At 46.9% G+C, this 17,018-nt stretch overlaps 1 protein-coding gene across 2 annotated transcripts in view; it reads left to right on the top strand.

Annotated features, from left to right (window-relative positions):
* Nucleotides 1-17,018, top strand: part of LOC144784260 (mitochondrial Rho GTPase 2-like) — a 1,917,079-nt gene that overhangs the window by 560,775 nt on the left and 1,339,286 nt on the right. For both annotated transcript variants that reach the window (XM_078662926.1, XM_078662927.1), the window contains exon 23: nucleotides 6,345-6,506. In XM_078662926.1, coding sequence (XP_078519052.1) covers nucleotides 6,345-6,506 — 162 coding nt within the window. The remainder of the gene's footprint in view (nucleotides 1-6,344; nucleotides 6,507-17,018) is intronic.

The raw sequence follows: 17,018 nt of genomic DNA on the forward strand, positions 1-17,018 counted from the left end.
CCTCTTATAGGTGGGCCACTACAGAAGAGGTCCTTCCCCCTTTTTAGGGTTACTTAAGGGCTCCCCTGAGAGTAGGTCCCTTGATTTGCCCAGACAAAAATTCTAGACTGGACTGCCTGTCGTCTGAACATTATCCGAAGACTTTTCTGTTGGTGGCCACTGGAACTCTGCTGTACCAAACAGAGAGACAGACGCTCCTCTGTTCGAACAGCTATCAGGGAATTGACACTCGCCATTCGTCATTAAACATGCGTAATTCTTACTAATTGGTATATTCAGAGCCACATCCTGACCAGCCACTAACTGCATCTAAGAGCGGCTCTGCTCCCGGTATACGAAGCGTTACCACACGCACACTGTGCCTTACCTATCCCACCACCAAGTGCCTAAAGTGCTTCCGAGTCTTTGTCGGCTCTAACAATTCTTCTGCCTGCCTATCACTACCCTCACATGGGCACCAGGCCGGGTTCCCTGTGAGTTCCTTCTTTTCACTATATTCACAGTAGGCAGTGCAGGCCTCCCTTCAGGTGTCCCTGTATTTCTAGGTCCTGAAGAGACCCTACATTCTAAACTGGGTTGAAACGCCGTCGACAGTTAACAAGAGCGAACCATTGCTCAGTACTTATGATTGTATAAAGTGCTGTGGATTACATTGTTTTATTTCCCATGGTCGACGAAATGTTCTAAAAATTGAAACCTTGTACATATGTCACGTTATATGTCACCATTAGTTTAGGTTCAAATGTTTTCTCACTGGAACACCTCTCACTATTGTTTAAATAATTATCTATTGTACAGAATATATTTTCAACTCTAAAAACTTACTTACCTACTATATAAACAGATTTCTAAATTCACTGGCTCCTTGTTGAGTGTAGCCTGCTTTCCTTCTGACATCAACCCAACCCTGTACATTGCCATTGTGCATACTTTTATTTGAAAGTTCTTTATCATTCCACAGGAGCCATTGTTCCCTCACTAATTTACTTACCCAGGCTCCCCGTGAGTAGGGTTTCCCTTGTTCTTTGTTCCCAGTACTTCAAGCCAGGACCTACAACAAGACGAATGTGGTGTGAAGACTCCTGCTGCATCTTCGTCCCTGTGCTTTTCCAAGTTCTGCAACTGTGTGACCATTCATCCTCTGAGTCACTAAGGGCTCAGCCTGCATCCCAGCCAGAAGGAATCTCCCTAGAAGTGAAGGAGTCACTTCCTTGCGTCCGCAGGCACCTCTAGGACGATGACCGGTTTGCTAATCCTGTTGTCCCTCAGACATCGCCCAACTCTGCAACACAGTTGGTGTTTTGTTGGTTCTCCAGATGCCTGACCAGTCTTACCTGCAATTTGGGTGACTGTAAACCCTCTCCAGACGATATGAACCGCATCCCTGTGCACTGCATTTATTGGTCGTTACCAAGGCTCGTTAGCTCTCTTCACTGAACATCTTTAAGCTCCAAGGAGCCCCAGTCTCCAGCACCGCACAGCTCCAAGAACAACGTCCTGCCTGCATCTCCTGCATAATGGATCTCCATCTCCTGTGTGCTGTTGAGGCTTCCTTGTGACTCCCTGTGCTTGCTACCATGGGGTCCTCGAGGGGCCTTTATTTATTCCTGCAGGCTCTCCTGCGTGCTGAGGGCTGGCTCTGACTTTCCTTTGCTGGGTTAGTTCCACAGAGCTTGATGGTCTGCAACACAGAATCTCCCTCCATGAACCATTGTTTGCGTTTGCCAGGGCCTGTTGGTGGTCCTGCCAGCCACTGACCTTCCTGCACTCGTCGATTAGCGTGGGACAGCTCTTGGACAGGTCCTGTACTCCTGCATCTTCGCCTGGGCTCCACAGCTGCTGCTTCAACCTCACCATGCTACAGCAGGAATCTCCGGCAAGGGCTGGTACTGTCCTTCCGTGCCACTTGGTCAACTCCGGGTGTTTTGATCTCTGTCCCCTCTGCTTTCAGGGTCTTCTTGTCTGAATTTCACGACCTGGTTCCACAGGCCTGGTGCATGAGACTGAAGCTGCTGAACTACCACTTACCTCAATTGATGTCTATGGGCGGTTCCAACACGTCTTCATCCTTGTGCACTTGGGCTCCCTGGTGTAGGTATCTTGGTTCCTGTGGTATCCACTGGTGAGGTGGCTCTTCAACCTTCCTAGATCCAAGTAGTTCCTTTGGGTCCTTTGGGAAGGGTCCTAAAACTGTATAATTCCAACCGCGACTTACTCAGCGTTACCCTATGGACTTTTGACAGTGTAACCACTCTGCACCCAGGCTCCTTGGGGTCCCTAGTTACTCACATTGGGTTGTTCCCTTTTTCCCCTGGGGTCCTCCATTCTTGGGTACTAGTTCTGTTCTGGTACTCACCTCACATCCCACTATTTTAGTATATGGTTTGTTTCCCGGTTGAGCCCTATGTGTTTTTCTATGCTACTTATCTCTGTCTGAAGTATTTCGTATATGTAATAGATATTTGCAGGTTGTATGTCTAAACAACTACTGCCTTAACCACGACTTCCTGATTAACGAAAGCTTTACAACGAGCTATGCTAAACCACTACATTTTTTTACGACTTCCTAAGCCACGAAAAGTTTCACCTCATGACTGGCCATTAGATGGCAGTATTGTAATAACAATACTTCCACAATATATTTTTTAATTGCTCTTTACCCATTTCTTTGATATTTTATTCTACGTATGTTTTAATGTATATTCTTTTTTTTTTCAACCTGACGACCTACAAATTATTTTATATTATACACATATTATATATGTATTACCTGAGGGCAACATTGAGACTACTTATTCACTTCAATAAGGGAGCCAGCTCCCTTGTTGGAGCACCGCGGAGATCACAAAATCCCTCAACGTAAAAGTCACCTCTGCAACTTCCACCTTATGCCACAGATGCCTTATGGCAGTATGAATAACTTGAGACTGATCAATCTATCAACATGTTAAAGGCATCTAGAAAATTTGAAATCTATATTTATCCATGCCTTTTCAGATCTCGTTGCCCGCCAGCCTCTTTCCCTCACTTCCAAGTGTAATAAAGGGGTGGGGCGGAGAAGAGTGACATGAGCATTCCTGTCGGCTAAGCTTAATGTCAGGCAATGTAATGTGGCAGCAGTTTGGGTGGGGAGTGACGTGCAACTCTGAGAATGGGGGCAGAGAGATGCCACTCACAGTTTTCCATTGCAGTCCGGGAAAAGTCTTTGTTCAGGTCTTCGTTGTTCCTGACTTCGTTGATCAGGGTTTATCGTTGTTCTGAGTTCGTTGTTCAGGTGAGTCGTTCTTAATACTTTGTTGTTTAGGATGTTTCCCCAGAGGGACGGAGATATACCAAGTTAGTGCCTATTGTGTAGTAATACATATAAAGTATTTTATACTCACCTGGTGTGGTTCTATCTTGGGTGTAAATCTTGCTGACTGACTCTAGTGGTACATGCACCTGCTTTACACTCTCCTGGATAAGCCTTAGATGCTGTCCACAGCTACCTCTTGAGAGCTTCGGCTATCAGGGACCTAAACACTATCACTAAGGGTTGCCTGGACATAGTGCACAGTGCCTCACCACAGGTGGATGCTATATACTGAGCCAGCCTCCTACAAGTACCTGTAACCATAACCCTTCTTTAAGAGTAAATTATGCAGATACATAATAAATCTGACTTCTGTCCCATTATTACTGAGAAATATATTGCATATGTAAAACAAAAAATCCTTCATGAAATATGGGTGTGTCATGGGCATAGCCTGATAACAGGAGATTATTTCTGATGGATACATCTGCCAGTGGATTCCTCACCTTGTGAAAAAAAATCTTTTTGTAGCTCTCCACGCCAACGAGGACGACAACACAGAAGCATGGCCCGCTTGCGACTCCGCTGACGTCACTGGAGCCATACGAGAGCCTCGTCGGCGTGATGATGTCAGTTCCCTATTTCCGCGCCGTCGACGCTAACGGTTTTCTTAGACTCAGGTTTCACTTGCTACTTTGTGTCTCTGCTTTGTATTTCTGGTCTTCCTTTTCGAGGATGTCGTCAAGGAAGTCGAGATTCAAGCCCTACAGGGAGTGCGGAGGACACATGTCCATTACAGATCCTCATGAAGATTGCGTTCCTCAGGCCTTTGCTCAGGCTCCCTTTATGCCATTTTTACCAGCGGCGCCGTCCTGGCATTTCCCGGCGCCGAGGATGTCGACGCCGTTCCCTTCATCTCCGGCGGCGTCAGCTCGACCTCGTTCGATGCAGGCTGTGCCTCCGGATCGTGTTTGACGCCGGCTCTGGATCCGTCTGAGTCGTGTCCGGCTCCACCGATGCCGGTACTGAGAATGAGATCTAGTAGAGAAGCTCAGAGGGTTTTAGAAGACCAGGGGTATCGTTTGGAAGAAATGGAAGAAGGTGAGATTCAATAGTCGGATTACTATTTTGAAGAATTGAGGGCGGCAAGTGGCCTTGATGTGTCTTCAGAATGGGAGCTTTCACCTCCATCTGATGCTCCTTCAAAGGATGTGGTACCTTACCACACAGTAATAAGGAAGGAAGCGGAACTTTTAGACCTCCAGCTCCCCACGGCTGAATTTAAGTCAAACATCTTGACAGAAGTACTTAATTCGCCTTCAACTGTGGTAGAGCCTTTGCTGCCATTCAATGATGCCATCACTGAGCCTGTAATGGAGGTTTGGCGTAACCCTTTTCGGCTCAAGCTGTTTCTAAATCTGTTGCCAGGAGATACAGGGCGGCTCCAGGAGATCCGGACTTTTTAACATCCAATCCTTCTCCTGAGAGCCTGGTAGTTCAAGCTGCCTGTTCCAAATGATCTTCTGGGGCTTTTCCTCAAGTTCCTGGTGATAGGGAGTCGAAGAAACTTGACCAGTCTGCACAAAAGGTGCATCATCTTTCAATTTGCTCTTTCTCTAGCCCTGCAGGGCTTTGCTGTGGCTACTGTGAAGGGCTATTTATCGGCTTTGTCGGCATTCCTTTGCTTGCCGGACCAGCCATCTTTGTTTAAATCACCCATTGTGTTAAGGTTCATTAAGGGCCTTACCAACAAATTTCTGCCCACTCCATTTATTGTGCCTCAATGGGACTTAAATCTTGTCTTAACCTACTTGATGGGTTCTCCTTTGAGCCCTTGCACAAGTGTCCCTTGAGACTTTTGTCTTTTAAAACAGTATTTCTAGTTGCCATTACCTCGGCAAGGAGGGTAAGTGAGCTTCAAGCTCTGAATTTAAACCCCCCATTCCTGACTATTCATGCTGATAGAATGATTCTCAGGACCAGCGCTGCTTTTCTGCCTAAGGTGGTAACCCCTTTCCATCTGGGACAGTCCATTACCCTTCCTTCTTTCTACCCTCTTTCTATCCTCCCCCTCACCCTTCCAAGGAGGAGGAGTGGCTTCACCTCTTGCACCCTAAAAGGGTCCAAGAGGTGAACTAGGACTAGAGACTATTGTGTGGATGACCAGCTCTTCGTGGGATTTGCTGGCTGCAGGAAAGGCTGAGCGGTGCACAAGCGCACCCTTTCCAGATGGATTATCTTGTGCATCAAGATCTGTTACTCTTTGGCCGGTAAGGATCCTCCAGAGTGTATAAGGGCTTATTCTACTAGAGCAAAGTCTTTGACATCTGCCTTGTCTAGAGGTGTTCCTGTGGAGGACATTTGTGGAGCGGCAACTTGGGCCTCCCTCCACACCTTCATGAAGCATTACTGCTTAGATTCCGAGGTGAGGAGGGACGGTCACTTTGCGTGCTCTGTCCTGCAGGACTTTTTGGTATAGAAAGGTGGACACCGAGAAAAGGGCGGAACTGACGTCACCACGCCGACTATGCTCCTTATGGCTCCAGTGACATCAGCGGAGTCGTGAGCGGAGCCATGCTTCTGTGACGTCCTCCTCGTCGGTGTGGAGAGATAAAAAAAAAAATCCAAATGGTGCTGGCGCAGGGGATATTCACAAGGTGAGGAATCCACAGGCAGATACAGTATCCACTAGAAAAAGCGTCACTGAAGGTAAGTAACTTGTTCTACAGGTCTATGAGCCTGTGAAGAAGACACTTCTTGGGGAATTACTTTTGTACAAGTAAGTACTATTTATACAACAGTATTCATCACAAATCTTAAAACTGATAGCTACCTTAAATATACTCATAAATGGCTATTTGGAAAACACAGCACAGGTCCCATAATTTGAAAATCTGTTGAGAAGATGTATTTTGCTTTGAATATATGTTATAAAAAGTCAGTTAACTCTCTTATTCGCCATTTACCTCCTGATTTCAGTTCCCGAACGCTGATCTTTCTGGAGCAACTTTTAACAGGTATATAGATCCAATTGTAAATATTTATTTTCTAGCTGCTGAGGATTGATGTAAGTATACTGGACTTGGAAAGCACCAGCCTAGACTCCGCATTGAGCCTCAGTTTTTCACCCACACCTCTCAACCACTTGCTGGTGTCTACTTCAGCCAACAAGATCCTGTGGCTGGACACGAAAACTGGACGCTTTCTCCGAGAGGTGAGTGATTGAACCCCAAGTTTCATGATATGGTTGATTCTGTTTGTGTGTTTATGTGGTATAAATAGGCCCACAGGAATTATGGGGCAAGAGAGGACCAAATTATGCAACAGAGTTGAGTAAATTATGTGGTAAGAAAAGGCAAATTATGTGGCATAATGCAGAACATTTTTTTATAGTTTTTCTTCATTATTTTCTTCTTTTTACACTTGCTAGCACTGTCTGGGAACCGGGTACATCTAATTAGTGCCAGTTTAACACCCAAATATAGCAATAAGCTAGGAATCATTTTGTTGTTGCAGATTATGCAGCAGATGATGGATTATGTGGCAAACCCTGCAAATCTATAATTATGCGAAAAACGCAGCAGACGCACAATTGCATAATTCCAGTGGCCCAGAGTATAAATATGTAATATTAATGCAGATGCACAAATAGTAATTATTTATTACCGTGGTTGTATGTAGGAGATACATTACTCACAAGAGTCGAAGCCTTGAGTGGATCATACTGTCCCTCCCCTCCCTCAACAATGGCAAGAATAGCTTATTAGTCTGCATTTGTCCATATGGATTATGCCATGCTGTTCTTTCATTTGCATTAGGTCTGAATATATTACACAGGCAATGAGAGCACCTATGCAGTTATAGTTAGGTCCACCTTTCCATTAAAAAGTAATTTTTCTTTTTCTTTTATCAACTGGTATTTATTGCCATTTATTTTTAACGCTAGCAAGACACTTCTCGTATGATCACATAATGTACAGCAGAGCATCATGGGTTGAAAAATCTAAGGAAGGTTATAAAGATCAGCAGATGTAAAAGCAGCCATCACCCTGGTTTCTTGGGCGAGCATGTCACTTCCAGTTGGTAGGTAACACCAATCCATTCATTTAGAGAACACTTTTAAAGCCACAAGAATCTGGGGATTATGGAGTCACTACATTACATGCTACAGTCACAAGAAAGAATTCCACTACCATCTCTATTCCCACATCATTTGCGCCCAAGGTGGTAGTTATCAGTGATCAGGAGATCTCTAAACACCCACAATTAATACAATGATATCTGCTACACCTCTACCAACATACTTAGATAGAATTGCTAAAGTGACTGGCTTTGCTAGAATGTGACGCTCATACCCCTGGTTCATGTCCATATCTGTCAGGCACCTATCCCTGGGCATTTTTCAAGAACCTGACAAATAGCTAGACCGAATGTGTAGGAGATATAGGAATACAGAAATGGAACCTTTTAGTTTTTTTTGTTTTGAGAGTTTTATAAACCACAAACTAGATCTGAGACATCGGATATCAGAGTACTTTACACGAGCACCAGTTTAGTTACAGATGGATACATTCTTTTTTTCGCCAGCACGGAGAGATGAAGTGATTTCCTCAGAATCACAGGATCTTGAGCGCCCTGCAGAGACTCGAAGCTGGTTCTCCAGATTCGAGGTTAACCTCTCTAGCCGTAAGGTTACATCCTCTCCCAACTTATAGTGGGGAGTGTAATGTGTGCGATATGGGAGGAATAAGAAGAAACCTCCCACTCAGCAGGGTACCGAGGCTGGGGGTGGTACCTAACCGAGTGGTGTAAAGGATATTGTTCAGTGCAATGTGAGACTGGCAATGCAGTTATTAATACAGCTGGTGGCTGAGAGTAAGATTAGTCTTTGTACACTGGTTTAGGCACACTTCTTCACAGGGAGAATGTAAATGTAAATGTGGGTGTACTTGTAAAGCGCACTGCGACTCCATGGAGTATCCTGGCGCTGAAGACCGCTGGGGAACCCGTCCTGGTTTTCCCTGTGAGATGGTCCCTTTCTGGGTATCTCCAAGGTGAAACCAGGCATCCCCGGCGTCTGTGGGGGGCCGTTGTAGAGATGAGGCAAGCTTAATGCCCAGAGTTGCCGAGTGTGTTCCCTGGTTAGAGTAGGCACCGAGGCGAGAATTATCGAGTCCGTTTTGACCCTGGTCCACAACCCTGCCGCGTCGGGAATTGAACCCTGGTCCCAGGCCGTTCTCTGCTTACGGGTCTGCCGCCTCTAACCAGTGAGCCACACCACTCCACTTGGTGTGTAGTACATCTAGTTTGACCGTCATTCGAGGAGGCAAGGACCACCGATAATCAGCTATTGATTGCAACATTATGCGCAGGAAGAGGAGTGGGGGTGAGTAGCAGTCTGCCGTTGTGTTCTGACAGAGTCATTAACTATAGCTGGGTGGGGAGATCATGCACCTAAACAGAGGGCAAAGGTGTAAGAAACCTGTATTGATCCCTTGTGTCCAGGTTCACATTTCAGCTGAAACTACTTTAATGTGTAGTGATGTTGCCACACTGCCACTCCTAAAATGGAGCCCATTCCTGTTCAAAAACTGGCATACAGTCTTTTAGATTGTATATAACTCTCTCACAGACTGCCACTCTAAATATCTCCCTGATCCACTCTCTATGGAATGGGAGCGGGTAAAAGCACCACTTATGCATACCTTGGCTATTGCGCTTGGTGTGGCATCTCTTTTGGTGGTGCATGATGTCAAGGGTGATAAAAAAAAGTCATAGAGCATGGCTAGAGTGACAGTCACCTTAAGAGGAATACTGCAAGCTTCTATCTGATATAGACTTCTAGCCCTAGAGTACTTACCTTAGAATTATCCCCAGGCATCAGACTGGATCCAGTAGGTGTCTTCATTCGGCTCCGGGTGGCATAGTCAGCATTGTCCGCACCGGAAGTGAAATGCGCGGTGTCTATATAGGTGCCACCCCAGCGTGCTGACTTCAGCTCTTTTCTTTCCCCGCGGGTCAGTGCAGTTCCAGAGAGAGCTACCCCATGTCACTTTTTGACAAACTTTTTTATTTGCTTTTGTTGGAGTGATATAGAGAAGTCTTCTCTTGGTGTGTCAGGAATGTTATCTAGGAAGGTCGGCTTCAAGCCTTGCGGCCCCTGTCAGTGATCGATGTAGATAATGAACCTGCACCTTGTTTGCCTTTGGTGCCTAGAGGTCGACCATTCTGTGAAGACCTGCATCAAATCAACTGCCGCGCAGTGAATCTGAAGGCCTTGCGTGAGCGGTCCCTCAAGCTCCTACCGGCTCAATGTGCGAAGCAGCGTTGGGGCACGCTATGTGCTACCTCGAGTTTTTGAAAGCCAGAGTGACCTTGGCTCAACTTGAAAAGTTTTATGAGGCCATACGTATCATATTTGAGCGGCTCATTTCTCCTATGTCGCAGCAAAGACCTGGAACGAGCTCCTAGTCAACATCAGATGCTCCCCTACTCTGCACACCTTCAGGAAGAGCCTCAAGACCTGGCTCTTCAACTGATCCGGATGCTTCAGCCCAGAGTGAATCCAAACCCCCCTCCACCCCCACCCCCGAACCGCTTCTCCCTTTAAATGAAGCCCTTACAGTCGTCCTGCTTGGGACTTGGTCCAAGCATAGCGCAGGAGTTCCCGGGGTCAGGATGATTGCCCAATGCCACCACCCCACCCCAGGGGACCCCAGTTTCCTCACACAGCACCTTACCATAGAGAGCTTGGTGGTCCAAGCCTCTACTTCCCACATAAATCCTGGTGCATTCCATCCTGCTTCACCGGATAGGGAACCAAAGAGGCTGGACACCTTAGGCAAGAAGATGTTTTCTTCCACCAGTCAGGCACTGGAGTCCCTGAATACCGCATGCTTTTTGGGCTGTTACTCACATGCTGTATCGGATTCAGTTGCGCAGGTGCTGCCCATGGTTCGGGAGGAGCCCCGGACCATACTCTCCGCAGCTGTTGCTGACTGGAGACATGCAGCGAAGTTCAAATTGAATGTGGACTAGATACCACCGACTCGCTGGGCAGATCGGTTTCCTCAATCGTGCCCTTACGGCATTACTCCTGACAAACTGACTTTTCAGGGGATGGCCAATCGTATTTTATGGACATGCCCTTTGATGGTTCCTGTCTCTTCGGAGACTAGGCAGATTGAACGCAGGAGCACTTTAAGGACAGCAGTGCTATGGCCAGGTCCTTGGGTCTTTTCACTGCCCCTTGCCATCCCCAATCCACATTTCGCTCCTTTCATGGATATCTATTCTAAGGTAAGGTAAAGGATATGTGGCTAGAAGTCTATATCTGATTGAGCAAGTTACTTAACTTTGGTAGAGCCTTAACCTTATAGAGACTCGATCTACCCGCAGATTCCTTTCCGACCTACCCGTCCTCCCCGTTTTGTGAACCGATTTCTAGGGACATGGCTGCTCCCCTTTCAGGGCCCTAGTTTTCCACACCAGTGGTCAGTGTTCTTTATGGCTCTGCCCGCTCCTGGTTGGAAAAGTCACGAAAAGAAACTGACGTCTCTGTGCTGGGGTGGCACCTATATAGGCACTGCGCACCTCAATTCTGGTGCAGATGACGCCATGCAGAATCGAACAACGCCATCTACCGGAGCCGCAGGGGTACTCCTCATGAAAAATCTCTGGATCCAGTCTGATGCCTGTGAATAGTTCTAAGGTAAGGAATTTGCGGCTAGATAGTTTCTTCTAGATAATGCGTTACGGACGGTAAGTAACGTATTCTTTACTGTAATTCATATCGTGCTCCAGTATAGATTCAGTGCGGAAAAAGGCTGTACGAACTGCACAAGATGACACCTTGTCTGAGTACACTGCCAACAATGGGAATGCTCTAAAATATTAGCTTTGTACAATCTATTGGGTGTCTGGTACTAGTGGTGCAGGATCTTAAAGTAACACAATTTCAGCTAAACTTTAAAACCATCCTTCTTTAAAATACATCAGCAGTACTGCTGACATTAATTTTCTAGCTTCTCTACTGGTTTGGAAAAGGAATGAGAGATTATGACTCCATAAAAGTTGGACTCTCTCCCATTTTGGTTCCTCAACCTATGTACATATTAGTAAATGATGCAGTCCTGCAGCACAATGGTTGGTTTGCCTAGTTTTCACCTCAGACAGTGGGTACATTGGTTACATGCCACAGCTGGTCATTACTCAACCTGTATGTCTTTTGGACAGATTGAAAGCGTTTGACATGTTCCTGTGTGAGGAGATGTTAAATTCCTCAGATGGCCGCTGTTTCCCATAATGCTCAACTCAAGGGTGCCTCCAATGCGGAAGACAGAGTTTGAGGAAGTCATCCAACGAAGGCTGGCTCATCACTGTGACAGTCTAGTACTTCACCAACTAACTTTCTTCAGAAGATCATAGTCTTGAGCGTGTTATGTTATGCATGTCAGTTGAGAAAGTTGATTGGCTAAGTAGTAAGACCTTCGCCCTTCTCTCTCTCAGTCAATTCAAGATTGTCATCATGTAACCAAGTTCACGATTTGTTGAGGCTTGTACTCCACTAAGTCCTTTAGGCATGCTATAGACACTAGTGTTGCTGGGTGCTGGCATGTGTGGCTGCAATCAACTGAATCTTTGGCAATGTCCAGTCCTCCCTCATGGACATGCCTTTTGATGGGACAAACCTGTCTGTGACCAAGCTGATTCCACTCTCAAGCTTTTAAGGAGACTATGACTACCGCTCACTCTGTGGGCCTTTCTGTCCCTCCTCACCAATCGCAACAATTCCATCACTCCTTTTGCCTTTTTGGCTGAAGCGTTCCTTACCACCAGCCTGTCCAGCCCCCGTGGTCAAGGTTTGCGTGCAGCCCAGAATACCCTCCCCCTGCAGCCCTACTTTTCAAACGTCTTTAGCGTTACCCTTCCTTTCGTCCCCGCCTGGCGTTTCCCAGTCCCCCTAGTGACTAACTAAGCACTATTTCTCCATTATATCGCAGGAAGTGCAAGCGCTTCTGCCCACATGAGCTGTTGAGAGGGCGCCAGTGCCAGAAGTAGGACATTGTTATTATTCCTGCTACCTTCTGGTGCTGTGAAGGACAGAGGTCTTCAGCCTCTTCTAGATCTGAGGCCTCTCAGTGCCTTCCTCCGGAATGAAAAATGCAACATACTCCCCCTGGCTCAGGTCTTGTTTGTCCTTGACCCTGGAGACTGGATGGTGATGTTGTACCTGCAGGACACATATTTACATATACCCATCCTGCCAGCCCATTGGCACTACCTGCGGTTTGTGATGGGAGAGGAGTATTTTAAGTTTGCTGCGCTTCCCTTTAGTCACACCAGTACCCCTCAAGTGTTCACTGAAGTGATGGCGGTGGTGGAGCACACCTTCGGCGCTCAAGGCTGCCAGTCGTCCTTTACCTTGACGACTGGCTGTTGAAGGCAGACTTGCCTCAGCAGTCATCAACAACCTACAGACTGTGGTGAACCTCTGGTAATCCTCTAGGGTTCACTATCAACATGCCAAAGTCAAACCTGACTCCTTTTCAGACACTCCCTTTAATTTGAGTCATTCTGGACAAGGTTCTGTTCCATGCCTTTCCACCTGTAAATAGAGTCCAGAACATTCAGGCTATGACTCCAATCTTTCAACTTTGGTCCTGAATTCCAGTGAGGTTGACTCTGAGGCTGCTGGAACTGATGTCCTCCTGCATTCTGCTAGTATAGCACACCAGGTGGCATATGTGGGCTCTGCAGTGGAATCTAAAGTCCCAGTGGTCCTAACATCAAGGGACCACTCCACCAGGTTCAGATTTCGGAGGAGACTGCAAGAGAATGGGGTCAGTAGCAGACCTCTCTCCTTTCCCCACCCAAAGCTGACAGTGGTGACAGATGCATCGTTTTTGGGTTGGGATGGTCATCTGGGAGAGGTGGAAGCCTCTGGTCTCCAGCTTTGTCCTTGCTCCACATCAGCCTTCTGGGGCTACAGGGTATCCTCTTGTCATTGAAAGCCTTTCTTATTTCCATCAAGGGGAGACTGGGACCGGTGCCCACAGACAACACAACTCGGACAACAACAGGTCTCGGACCCTGTGACAGGAGGAGGTCTTGCAACTCTGGAAATGGCTGTACCACCAAGGAATTTTCCTTCTGTTGAACCATCTGGCAGGATCATCAAGCTTAGCCATTAGCACTTCGCTGACATGAGTGGCAGTTCCCCCCGTAAGTGGCACAAGTTCTTCTCACAAATGGGGAGAAGCATGGCTCCAACTATTTGCCACCTCCAAGAAGATGCAATGTCAGCACTTCCAACGTTGGAGTTTCCAAGCCGGCTGTTGCTCAGAGACATTTTCGACCTCAGGTGGAACTTGGCACTCTTGTATGCCTTTTTGCTGATACTACTCTTGCCCAGCGAGCTCAAGAAGATCAGTACTGACCGGGTCCAAGTCATGCTAGTGGCTTCAGTTTGGGCATGGAGAGCATGATATTCAAACCTCTGGGCTTGAGCACATGTCCTCCGCACAGGCTGCCCCTTATGGAGGACCAGCTGTTGCAGCAACAGGGCAGGCTTCTGCACCAGGGTGTTTGCAATCTCCACCTGCATGCTTGGAGATTGAGCCGCGACAGCTGAAGACATTCGACCTTTCACCGGAGATGGTTGATGTCATATTGGCAGCCATGTGTCCCTCAACAAAAACTGTAAATGGCTGTTGCTGGGATAAATTTGTGGTTTCATGTGGCACACACCAGATTGACACCCCCCTCCCGCTTGGCCTAGTTATCTGACATTCTCTTGTTTGCTTTCTCTGTTGCCCAGCAAAGCTTTGCTTAGGGCACAGTTAAGGGTTATCTTTTGGCCTTCTTACAGTTGTCATATCAGCCCTCTTTGTTTGTCACTGATTGTGATGGAAATTTCTTTAAAGGGGTGCAGCACATTTCCCCTTCTGCTTTTGTAATGCCCCAATCGGACTATAATCTGGTCCTGACTTATATGATGTGAGCATTTTTCAAACCACTTCACAGCTGGTCTTTTTTGCTCCTTGCTATTAAGATTGTGTTCCTCATTGCCATCACCTTGGCGTGTGAGTAAGCTTTAGGCTGTTTGAGTTAATCCACCATATACTATCGTTTTCCCAGACAAACTGGTTCACTTTACTCTGGCTGCTACAGCTGCATTGCCACGTATAGTCCCTGTCCTAGACATTTGCCAGGTGGATATCCCTATATATACGTTTACCAAGCACTAGTACCTGTAAATGTAAAAAATTTAAATTGATACTTGTATAGCGCACTACTCACCCTCAAGGGTCTCAAGGCGCTTGTACGAATACCGCTGTGGAACCCATCCTGGCTTTCCCTGTGAGGTGTCCACTCCTGGGCACCACCAAGGTGGAGGCCAGGCATCCTTAGCGTTGTGGGTGCCGTTGTGGAGATTAAGCAAGCTATTGCCCAGAGTTGCAGAGTGGGACTCCATGATTGGAATAGGCACCGAGGCGAGAATTATCAGGTCCGTGGAATTTTTGAGCCCAAGACCCGCCGAGGCGGGGAATTGAACTCTGGTCCCGGGCTAGACCTCTGCATCAGGGTCTGCCGCTCTAACCATTGAGCCACACTTCTCCACTGGACAGTCAGGTGGGTCATTTTGTCTGCTAGGTCCTGAAGGACTTTCGGGTTTGAGTCCATTCACAGACCCACCTCCAAGTAGGTATTGCTATGGTATCTATTCAAAAGGTGAGGAATCTGTAGCTAGAAGTCTCTGTCCGAAGAACGAGTCACTTACCTTTGGTAATGCTGTTTCTGGTAGAGACTCTATCTAGCCGCAAATTCCTCACTGATCCTTCCTGTTCTGTGATTGGTCTCTATCCATTAATAAGATCCCAAGTCCAGGTCTCTAAATGCTGTCCGCCACATTGCTTTTGTGTCTCTGCATCTGGGGGCACGCACAGTCTCAAAAGCAACAGACATCAGTGTGTTGATGCAGCACCTATATAGGCCCCGCACTCCTCTTCCGGACTTGAACAGCGTCAGTTTGGAACTGCACAACGCCATTTTCTGGTATGCGGAGGTACTGCTGAAAAGTTTCCAGATCCACTCTGATGCTTGGGGACTATTCAAAGGGTGAGGAATCTGCTGCTAGGGAGTCTCTACCAGAAAGAACTTTACCGAATGTAACTAACTTGTTCATTACACGGGCAGCAATAGCCCCTGTGTAGTTGCGGTTAGGTCAGATTTTTCATTAAAATAAAATTTTATGTATGATAGCCTTGGTCCCCTTCGAATATGCACACAACTTTCCAATGAAAAGTTCATCCACGTTGGGTGTTAGCAGGTTCGCCAATTTCAGGGGAACGAAGAAGAATCCCACTACCTCCAGGACACAGAAACAAGAATGTGATAGGGAACACACTCCTGTCCACTGTCCCCTAAAAGTATGAGGGAAAAACCGAAGGAGTGTCCACCACACTCCTCATACGAGGGGGTCAGCATACAGGAAGAAGTACTTCAGGTGATGGTCCAGGCTAGGAAAAAGAACAGGAGGCACTATATACCATACACTATAGACATACAAGTAATATTCAAAACATTGACATGCGTGGTGGTCACAAGGAAATTCTTACCCCAAATGAAGTTCGTGATCGCTGTAAAGATGAGTTCTTTAGCTCACTAAAATATCCAGTAGGCCCTATAACCAGGCCAGGAAGGGCAGAACTCACAAATGACTCACACACCCAAACATACAAAAGAAAAGGGAAAGGAATGAGGTGTACCGACCGGCTGTGCAGGGGCATGGACAGCGGAGCTGTGACACACTCAGGAGGAGAGACACCCGGCCCCGAGGGAGAGCCAGGGCGGAGCGCTCACTCTCAGAAGGAAGGACTAAACAACGCAAGAAAAGTGTCTCTTCCGTTTGCTGCGGGGTTACGGACTAAAACACGGGCTGAGCAGAACGCCCGCTAATGCGTGGGAAAAGGTAGGGTACACTGCCAGCGCCCGCCCGGGAGCTGCGAAGGAAAATGCCGGCAAACAGCTCGTAACACTCCAGACGTGCACAGAGAAGGCAGGGCAAAGAGAAAGGTACCGGCTACAGGAATCAGGACGAAATAGCCACGAAACGCCAAAGAGGGAGCAGCAAAACGCTGCGGCAATGCGTTCCGAAATCAGGAAGTAGGAAGGGGGCGTGGTACTGGAACAGTATGCCAAGCAACGGCTGCGTTCCGACGCGCCTCTTTACGTGCGCCAGGGAGAGTCTGAAAATTCCCATCTGCTATAGTGGTTTAGAGATTAGGTGAAAAGGACGGGACGGGGATTCCAGGACAACACACATGTCAAGGTTTTGAACAAGCCTCAGTCACCGTTTCCTAACAGTTGGGTTTGGCATGTCAAGCTTCATACAAATCTGTAAAGTGGGGCCCAAAAAAAAAGTGGGCACTCCAAAAAGTTTAACTCCCATATAATTCTTTGCTCCTCAATACAGATAAAACAGCTAAACTTTATTACACCAAACTTGGCATGAAAGTAGAACTTTACTCCATGAAGTGCCTTAGCTTTGGATGGATGTAAAATATTTTTAGTAATTAGTCTGTAAAAATGATTCCGTCCCTGCATGAAGATGTCAATTTTCAGAGATACCTTGACAGTTGGAAAAGTGTATTTTATTACTATAAAGATAATCCTCCGAGCACTCAGCAATCAATGTCTTTATCAGTAGTGATCATCAATCATC

The sequence above is a fragment of the Lissotriton helveticus genome, chromosome 10, assembly GCF_964261635.1.
Source record: "Lissotriton helveticus chromosome 10, aLisHel1.1, whole genome shotgun sequence".
NCBI lineage: Eukaryota > Metazoa > Chordata > Amphibia > Caudata > Salamandridae > Lissotriton > Lissotriton helveticus.